Raw genomic sequence first — 10,290 nt, forward strand, 5'->3', positions numbered from 1 at the left:
GGCTTGGCGAGCTCCTCCGCCAGCTCTCTCAGCACTCTCGGGTGGATCCCATCCGGCCCCATAGACTTGTGAGCATCCAGGTGGCGTAGCAGGTCGTTGACCGCTTCCTCTTGGATTATGGGGGGTTCATCCTGCTCGCCATCCCTGTTTTCCAGCTCAGGGCGCCGAGTACCCTGAGGATAACAAGTCCAAAACAGATTTTTTATTCAGAGCATGAATTCAGTTTGCAAATCTCTTTGCTGTCGTCAGAGTAAAATTTCCCATATTCCAATATGATGTACAAATGGAGTTGTAAGCTTGGTTTGAATTTTCAGGGGGGGAAATTTTTTTATTTTTACTATTAGAACATTTAACTTCCAACAGTCAGACTAAAGGCACGAGGCCATTACACATGTTTATAGACAACAATAAGTCAGAGACAGAGTTATACCACCAAAATAGGGGAAGGATATTTTAAGAAAACAGCATATGAAATTTAAACAGCAAAAAAAGTGTCAGGAAAACAGCTCACAAACAGGAAATAGATACTTGCTTCAAATAAAAATTTCAGGTATATTTCTTGCAAAGCTTAACTGCTATTTAATGTTTACTGATATTTCACCTCTAGAATAAATTCTGATTCTTATTACACAAATTAGAGGAGGAGCTGAGAATTTATTTCAAAAGGGAATGATTCCTGAAGAAGTTATGTTTATAAACCCGGTTCTCTTTTAGCATTCTTTCTACTTGTAAAGAAATTTAAGAATACAGAAGTAAACTGCAAGGCAAAGCATACTGTGTGATTTGAATAAAAAGGTTATTTCCTAAGTTTTGTAATGGAAAGCAAAAATTAGCTTCCTGAAAAAAAAATCACATGAAAAGAATATTGTAAGACTATACAAAGGCAAGAGGTGACTGGTTTTCTCCTACTTAGGCAGGAATGGGCAGTGAGAAAAGTATGTGGACTTTGTAATAGATCAGGGTAGCAAATTCTAGATACAAAAGAGACACCAACAAAGATTAGAGAAGATTCTTCAGTGGTTTACATGATTGTAGTTTCTCAACAATGCCTGAGAATTTGGCCTTCCAGTCTTCTGCTGACTGTAACTAGATAAGTAACTTCATATTGGGATCACGGCAGAAGATTTGTGTTATAGTTCTGTTGAGTGTGATTCAAGAGCAAAGAATAAGCTGTGATTTCTATGAGATTAATTATATGGTACTGATCACGTTCTCTAATTGAAATCAGAATGTGGGGCCAAAAGTCACTCTAACAACAAGGAGCAAATTCCAGAGAAGTAATTTTGCAGAAGAGTCTACTAAGGACTAGGCTGGAATTTGCAAACCTAGGAGTCCCAGATGAGATCCCTAGATATTCAGTATTTTTCCAATAAGGAGTCTGATTTTTAGAATTGTTTCCTAATGCGTGACTCCCACTAACTCCTGTGAGTCAAGACACTTGTAATAAGATACCGGTATCTCGGGTTAAGGAACTCAGCTGTGTTAACTCCTAGGCACTCTTTCTGAATGCTGTCATTCACATGAATAATAGAATTTCTGTTGCTGTTGTGCACAGAAATTTATGTGCACAGGAGCTGTATATGTTTTCGTGACAAATACCAGAGTAATTAAAACCAACTCCAGAAATGCTAATTATTTTTTATATTAAAATAATTTTTTAATTGCATATCATTCTTAAGGATGTTCCATTTTAAAACCTTCTTCTCTGTTGAAGTTACTGTCTTACCAGGTCTGTTGCCATTTTACTGCAAAATGAAGTAGGTTTGCTTTAAACACTGGTGATTCTCCAGGCTTCTCTTTTTTGAAAGGTGGATCAAATACTGCTGTCACTGTCTCCACCTACCTGGGAAGTAATCGGCCTCGAAGGCCAATGTGACTTAAGTGGGATTATTCTAGCTTTTTACTCTGTGAAAATATCAAGGGCCTATTTAAAAGATCAGAGAACTACAGAAGACACCAAAACACTTAGCTGATCAAGCCCTGAAAGTAGTCATCAGCCCAGAGACTTTAGCTTGAATTACTAAGGATCTTGCCCCAAACATAAAAGCATGGTATAGGAGAACTGTTCCCACTCTACTTTGCAGGCATTATTTTGCTCAGTTTAATTTCAAAGGATGAATTAATAGAAGATATTTGATGGCTTCAGCCATCAGCTAATTTTTTTGCTTTTTGGAAAGGTTTTTCTTTTCCTGTCCCCACAGGCAGAAGAAGAGAGAGATGATATGGAGAGAGTCAAGCTGGATAATAAAAGAATTCTCTTCAACCTGTTGCCAGCACACGTTGCACAGCATTTTCTTATGTCTAATCCAAGAAATATGGTAAACCAAGATAAAATTTAAATACATGGTGATGTTGTGTGGGTATGACCCTATGTAGCTTGGGTCACCTTTCAACTGTGTTTTCAAGAAAGGCTTGGACTTACAAAATTTCATTCATGTTAAAAGGAATAGTTTTGTAAAAACTTGTGTTCAAGAATTAGACTGGGATTATTTATCTCACTGTAGTATCCTCCTCTGAAGAATTTTAATAAAAAGCAGGATAAGGGAACGTTGTGTCATTCAACGTCAATGCAGCCAAGAGCCTGCATGCAAATCACTAATTTTTTTTCAATCAATTTAGAATACGGGGATTTATCACAGCATTTCATGAGCTCAGTTTGGTTCTGAATGGTGAAGTGTATGAACTGCCAGACACTTCCATATGAACCACTCTAGTTCTGGAAATACACTGCCATTACCAAACCCATCCATTTAAAGTTAAAAACAGAGAATTGTACACACCCAAGGAAGACTCAGTAGCTTTTAACATCAAAGGCTGCAGTGATTAAATAAAGTGGTTCAGGAAGCCCTTACCAGAGTCCTTCCGGTGCAGCTGCAATACCTGTAGCACTGGAGTCACCGTAATGACCATGATACTGCTCTTGAGAGTTTGGATCAATGTATTTGAACCAATGTATTTGAAGAGTGGTTTTACTTTCCACGAGCCCTCCAAATTCTTAAGCAGAAACCTTACTGTACAAAACAGCATTATATTGTTAGTGTTGAACACAGGACTCCGCAACTCAGGGAAAGACATGAAGGAGCGAGGCTGGTTTTGTGCTGCAAGGCAAAATTGTTCTGTCTCCTATTTTAGTTATAAAACAAAATTGAGAAAATGCAATTATGTTTCTCATACAATAAAAGTACTATAACTGTTAAGAGTTTCTACAAAATTTTTGCTCACTGCTTCCATGTCTGAACAAAGAAAAAGTCTAAGTTGTTTTAAATGGGTTTAATAGCTTTGCTGTTAATTTTCTTTTGTGTTTTTGAGTGGAGAGATCTTTCAACATTTTTTTAATAAGGCTGGCTTTCTCTCTACCAAAAATGATGGCTTTTGTCCTAGCTATTGCTTAGCAGTAGAATAGATATCATAATAATGATGCCTGGTTTACCTTAATCTTTTAAAATAAAAATTATATCTTGCTTATGAACTGCAGGACCTTTATTACCAGTCATATTCACAAGTGGGAGTGATGTTTGCTTCCATCCCAAATTTCAATGATTTCTACATTGAATTGGACGGCAATAATATGGGAGTGGAATGTTTACGCCTGTTAAATGAAATTATTGCTGATTTTGATGAGGTAAGGTCTAAACACTTTGACTTTTGATCATATCAGTTCTACCGAATTACTATCAACAGAGATTATCTGTAGCAACTCAGCGTATCTTGAACTGCCTAATAAAACAGTACTACAAACTTTCTATTTAATTGTAGTTGGTGTCCACTGGGCTTCTACAAACTGCCCAGTTTGTACTTTTAGGTATGTGAGTCTCACCTCAAATTCCTCTAATATAGGAAGAGTATTAAAATGTGAGTTAACGGTAGGTTTTTCAATGGCCTCAAAGTGGACAAGCCTCAACTTACCAAAAATAATATGGTTTAATCAACTTGCACATATTATCTGATAGCTATGGTTGCTTGTCTAAAATATTATGTAACATTTAACAGTTTTATGTTTTAAACAAAGCTTATGGACAAAGAATATTATAAGGACATAGAAAAGATCAAGACAATTGGAAGTACATATATGGCAGCTGTGGGACTTGTACCTACTTCGGGAACTAAGGTAAGAAGATTTTACATGACGGTCGTTTGTGGAGGAACCATTATCCTTCAATTTCCCGAGAAACATCAGAAACACAACTAACTCTATGTGATAATAGATAACTTGTATTACTTCTTTACAACAATTAAATCTGAAATTCAAAGAACAACTGTAGCCTGAAAAGAAAAATTGCTATCCTAGCAGTTGTTCGTATGGCTTCATTTGGGATTTCATTGTCTGCAGCTCTGGATTCTCTGCAAATTGGTGTATAAAGCTCTTAAGTCAGAGTGGTGGTGTTTTAAACCCAGTATCTTAGACGACCTCGTAAGATGCAGGGAAGGGGAGAGTCTAGGTGTAATGAATTGCTGCAAAACTAACAGAAGAATGTTAAAATGTGATTTTTTGTTCTTTTTTATATTGAAATCTGGGTGCAACCTACAATCAAAACAAACAGCCTCTCCCAACCCCCATCATGGACAGGAACTTAGTGCTAGGTACATTGCTGCACTTTACCCTGCTCCTTCCAAATCAGCTCTTCTTTGTCTCTACTGATAGCATTCTTTTTACCCCTTTAATTACTCAGCAATAAAAGAAGTCAAAGTCATTTCAGACCCACTAGTTCTGGGGCACAGTTCTTCTTCTGTATCCTCATTACTACTTCTGAGTGTGTTTCTCACCTTAAGTTTGTGTCTTGGGACAGAGATTTCCTAGATTTGCATGCAGCATCTGGAAAAGCAGAGAACCCTGTGGACAGTATACTGAATATATTGTATACAGAGTACTATGCACATTAATAATTATATTAATAAAGTTAATTTATGAAAAATTAATAAAATTAATAATATGAAGAATATAATGAAAATGAAAGCAATCCATGCACCTAGTCTGCCCAGAATTTCCAGACACCTCTCCCCTGTTCTGATATGCGTGTACTTATGTTGTAGAGGTACTCTCATGCATATGGTTTAGCATTGCAAAATAACACCGAATTAGAGGGCAAAAGCAAAAAGGGCCAGAAGATGGCCTGTGAACTTTCTAGCAACAATTATCCTCACAGGGTAAATAAACAACAAGGCCACACTGAAATCAACTGTTAGAATCATGTTGGAGTATATCACATGCAACTAATTTTCTGGTCTGCAGGGTATTTACAACTGGTGCTTTCCTTTGTATCATTCCTAGAAATCTACACATTACAAGAAGGTATTTTTAAGACTCCATTTATGCTGAAATGTTTGACTCCTGTGCCCTGAGACAGGCAAAAAAATTGATCCTTTGAATTTTGTTCGATGTGATCTCAGGCAAACAGGCAACGGCATACTTGTGTGTCTGCTATAAATGCTCTTTGAACTATAATCCTGAAAACAAGTATGTTATTGGGTAACTTTGGCAGCATATGTTCCAAAACCTAAACATGTTTATGTCTTGTATTTTATAGTTGCTAACTGATGGGTCAGCTGAGTTAGCCCAGTACTGAAGATACCACTCTGAGCTTATGATAATAATGCATTTTAAATCACTGCAGAAGGTCTTGTACAGGACTCTACCTTTCTCTGAAATCTTGGGGCAAATTTTGATCTTTTCTGTAGAGGCAGAATTTATTTAACATTCTTATTCCAGAAAACCTAAAGATTTTGTATGAAACAGCCAATATTTTTCACTTTAACTTGGGGGTTCAGCTCTTCCGTGAACTCTTCCCACTGCTTGTGTGATGCAAATGAGTAGAAATTATTCACATCCTCTTAGCAGTTTCCCACCAGGTCTTCAGCACGCAACTACGTGTTAGAAGTCTGATGATCCTGGGTAGCCTGTCATGCACAGACAATCACTGCCAGCTGTCACACAGTCCCTGGGCTGCCCTACAGAGTCATATGTGTCCATGGGGAGCCAGAAGAGACTCAAGAGCTTCTGGTCTCCCCTCTGCCAGGAGTGTCCCAGCTTCATCAGAAAATCTGGCACAGCTTCTGATTGTGAGCCACCAATTTCATACTAGGATTTGGACATGAGCAGAAAGCAGTGGATAGGGTTAACTGTGCTCTTAACTGAGGATATTTACACACATAAGAACCCAGTACCCTGATGAAGTTAAATAATTAAATCCCATATTTTACAGGACTGTTGTTTCTGCAGCTTGACTTCAGCAGATGACTATAGTAAATGCACATTGCCTCTGCCAGAGTGGTTTTGCTGTGATGCTCTGGGCAGTCTTTCCAGTAACTATTCCTCTGATGTTTAAATAAATAATTGCTTGCCAGTTACATCATCCATCAGGGCAGCACACAAACCAAGCTCTTTGTAGATCTTTTGCACAATATAAGTTCATTGTGTGTGTGAAGTCCTTTGAAATTACATCTGTGATTTCACCAGGGTCCTGACTTCACCAGGGTCCTAACTTTGTGATGTTCTTCAGTGCAGGTTCAAAAGAGTTTGCCAGTAATCCTTTTGAGAGGCATCTGTCACCTGCAGCACATCCAGTATTTGTCACCAGTCCTCTCCTCTGCAACCCTGAGGGGCATTGCAGGAAATCAACACATTCATCGGGCAGCAAAGAAATGGAAGGATAAGGAATATAAAGAAGATTAGAGGATTAATTAAAACTATACACTCGTCCCTCCCTCCTCCAGACATTCAATATTCTTCTCCTTCCCTGTTGGAAGTGTAGCCATCAGCTCTTTAAACTTAATTCTTGTTCTTCCTTTGTCTTGGTGAGGCTGGAAAAGAGTAGAGCTAGTTGACAATGCAAGAAGCAGAATGCCAGATACCCAGGCAGGTAAATAAAAATATCCTTCCTAAAAATTGGGACTGACCCAAGGATGACTTTCATAATTTTTTGCTAGCACTTTGCTCTAATTTTTGTAAATTTTCCAGACACATGAAGGAACCCTTTCAAACTGAGCCAAACAAAGCAAATAGCAACCTGTTTCTCAGGTTTCTCAGCCACTGTCAAGTACTCCATTTATACAATCTCACTATAATGACAAAAACCCAGCGAGCTCTCATCTCATGCCAGCTGCCACAGCCCTGTTGTGCAACACCCTACTGAAGCTAGACTGCCACTGACCCTGCATTTCTTTCACCATATCCTACCTTTAGCCCACTTTCACTTTGCAAATCTGTTCAAGAATTCATATTTATTATTCAAATAAGAGCACAACATAAGAGCAACCATACTGAGTCAGGTCAAAGGTCTATTCTAGTAACCAGTCTTTAACTAGCCAACGGTAGATCCTGGGGAAAGGTCATGAGTTACAGGACAAACATGCAAACCTCACTTTCCCACTTTCTAATGATACGCTGCTTAAGAAATTCTAAGGCTACAGATAATATCTTTTTACTACTTTGTAGCAAATATTTATTCCATGAATTTGAGTAGTTATGTTTGTATCTAGCTAACTTTTGGAATCCACAATATCTTCTGAAAATGAGTTCCACAGTTTAATTAGACTGAAGTTGTAAAAACTATTTTCTTACGTTTTGGGGTTTTTTTCACAAGTTGATACTTCAGCGTTTCAGTTGATCCCTTCTGGTTCTTTTGCTTTAGTTCCTTTAGGTATGTTTTATAACAACTCACTTCAGCTTGCCTGGAAAGGAAAAAAAATAGGGGTATTTGCATCTCATAGGATTAAACCTAACAGGAATTTTGTCAATGGGAACAGCATGCACCCCATAGAGCCGGGAGCTAGCAAAAACCCCAAAGGGAGAAGAGGGCAGAAACTATAGTTATTAATAATCATCAGGCAAAGCAGTTTTGTAAGAAAGCAGGTTATATTCCCTGCCACGCTCACAACAAACATCTGCAGCTCTCTAGCAACAGAACCACTTTACCACGGGAACTGTGCTTTCCATTCTTCCCAGAAATCAAAAAGAGAGAGAGAAGGAAAAAAAAAAAAAGAATTCAGTACTTGAGAAAAGAATGCATATGCTGTAGCCACCATCAAAAGTTTCTTTTCACAAACAGCAAAATAGGTTAGATTCTTTTCCTAAGCCATGCAGTCTGAGCATTTCATTGTTTTTCACTTCGGTATTTCACCTGCCTCTCAGTACCATACAAATCTAATGTGCAATACTATTTTGTTTCTAGGCTAAAAAATCAATTTATTCCCATCTGAGTACACTGGCAGATTTTGCAATAGAGATGTTTGATGTTCTTGATGAAATCAACTATCAGTCTTACAACGACTTTGTCCTACGAGTTGGTAAGTCACGTTTCTACAATTATCACACAAGCAGAACATTGTTGTTTGTTGGCTTTCCCTGTGCTGTCTGCAAAGGATTACCTGTTCTGCACTCATGATTAAAACTGAAAAGCGTCCTTTAGCAGGAGAATCACATCCATGTAGAAGGTCAGCAGGCTGCATGGTAAGCATCAGTATTAAGGAATTATAATTGTGTCCAATTCCAGTGTGTTTACTTAATCTATGCACCTTTAAAAGGAAACAGCACCAATAATTTTATACAATATTATTAGTGCACCCAGTCTTGTGGTTTACACTGCTTTGCATTGCTAAACTGCTGAAAACTGGGTCTGACTGTATTTAACTATTAAGTTCCGTCTGCAAAAGCTTTGTTGGCATTAAAAGTGTGATGGGAGCTTTTTGTCCGCAGATGCCAAATCACCTGAACCAGTCCTGTTTTCTCCAACAAATCAAATCCTCTGTCTTCACAAACCTTCCCATGCAATCCTTTACATGTTATTACCTGTCTTATCTCTTGGAGTCCTTTCTCCTTGCCTTCTTAGAGAGCAAGTTCCCCTCTTCCCTTCCTTCCCTGCATCCCACTCCTCTCCAATGCTACTTCCACTGCTGTTCTCATTCCATTGCATATTCTAACACAGATAGTTTTCTCCAGCTTCTTTCTCTATATATTTTCATGGCTGAATTGTGAGAACGGGCTGGACAAGGGGAAAATTGAGGTTGCTAGCAGCAGAAGATTGAGAAAGACCAAAGGTATCAAGGGTAGCAATAGGAGAGTTATACATCTTTGCCCTCCTGTATATCCTAATAATTTTAAACCCCAAATTCTCTTTGAACTCTGTTATAACTGGCCTTTCCAGTTTCACAAAGGGGCAGAAGACAAATATCTAACCCCTATTCTTCTGCGTAACTTGCCTGGGAAAGCCCTTGCACAGAACTTCATGCAGGGTTTAGCATGTGCAGCTCTTCAGGGCACTCAGAAGAAGGAACATCCGCTTTTTTCTTCCAAACAAGGTGTCAAAATCAGTCAGAAATGTAGAATCAAGCCCTGTGGTTTTCCAAAAAAGATGCTTGTGCCATTTTCACATACTCTTGTCTTCTTCCAGTGTCTCCCTCATCTGAGTTGTCTGGTACTGACAACCAATGTGACACGCTTCCCTTACCCCATTCCTCGTGTTTTCCAGGCCACTATTTCCATTCCACTTGGAAAACCTCCATTGAAAGGCTTTATATGAGCAACCACAGTGGAAGTCGTAACAAACAATCAAAGATCTTTAACAGTTTGTCCTGAATTATTCTACAACTAAACTCTGCACTACCACTGCTTTTCTGCTTTTCTTAAAAAAAAAAAAAAATAAAAAAAGAAAATCCACAGATGAGCCAAATTTTTATGTTGCCTATCATACTGCATTTCCAATAAAATATCTCTGTGTATGTCTTTATTTTTTTCTACAGCTCTTACAAATACAAAGTCCAATTGGCATTAATTTAACATATATTATGTCCTATGACCAGAAAAATTCTAATGCACTTGTGTTAAATCTCTTTTGCAGGATTCATGTTTCCCTTGGATAATATGCTGTAGTGTTTGAAACCAAAGTCATTGTTTTCATTTTAGGTATTAATGTCGGGCCAGTAGTGGCTGGAGTCATTGGAGCCAGAAGACCACAGTATGATATCTGGGGGAACACTGTAAATGTTGCCAGCCGGATGGATAGTACTGGAGTGCAGGGGAAAATTCAGGTGAGTGCATTCTGAGACAATTTTGCAAATTTTACATACCTCCTGTTTTATATGTGGTTACATTTTCAAGACTACTTAGAAAACGCAACCTCACTTGATCTTGTGGTTCTTATGAAAAGGGCAACATTCTCCAGATGATTCAAGCATCAGAGGTATAGTTGTTTTCCATTATAAACACTTCACTACTTGGAGGCAACTAAATCCTCAAATAAATCATTTCCCATTAGAAGAAACAGAGTTCTCTGCTGCATTGCATACAGTTGGAGG

At 38.2% G+C, this 10,290-nt stretch overlaps 1 protein-coding gene across 1 annotated transcript in view; it reads left to right on the forward strand.

Annotated features, from left to right (window-relative positions):
• ADCY1 (adenylate cyclase 1 (brain)) overlaps positions 1–10,290 on the forward strand; it is a 116,192-nt gene that overhangs the window by 104,691 nt on the left and 1,211 nt on the right. Inside the window, exons 15-19 of the mRNA XM_009323210.1 lie at positions 2,202–2,318; positions 3,476–3,622; positions 4,010–4,108; positions 8,169–8,283; positions 9,899–10,023. Of these exons, the coding sequence (XP_009321485.1) occupies positions 2,202–2,318; positions 3,476–3,622; positions 4,010–4,108; positions 8,169–8,283; positions 9,899–10,023 (603 nt within the window). The remainder of the gene's footprint in view (positions 1–2,201; positions 2,319–3,475; positions 3,623–4,009; positions 4,109–8,168; positions 8,284–9,898; positions 10,024–10,290) is intronic.

Source organism: Pygoscelis adeliae, unplaced genomic scaffold (genome assembly GCF_000699105.1).
Source record: "Pygoscelis adeliae isolate BGI_AS28 unplaced genomic scaffold, ASM69910v1 Scaffold360, whole genome shotgun sequence".
Lineage (NCBI taxonomy): Eukaryota > Metazoa > Chordata > Aves > Sphenisciformes > Spheniscidae > Pygoscelis > Pygoscelis adeliae.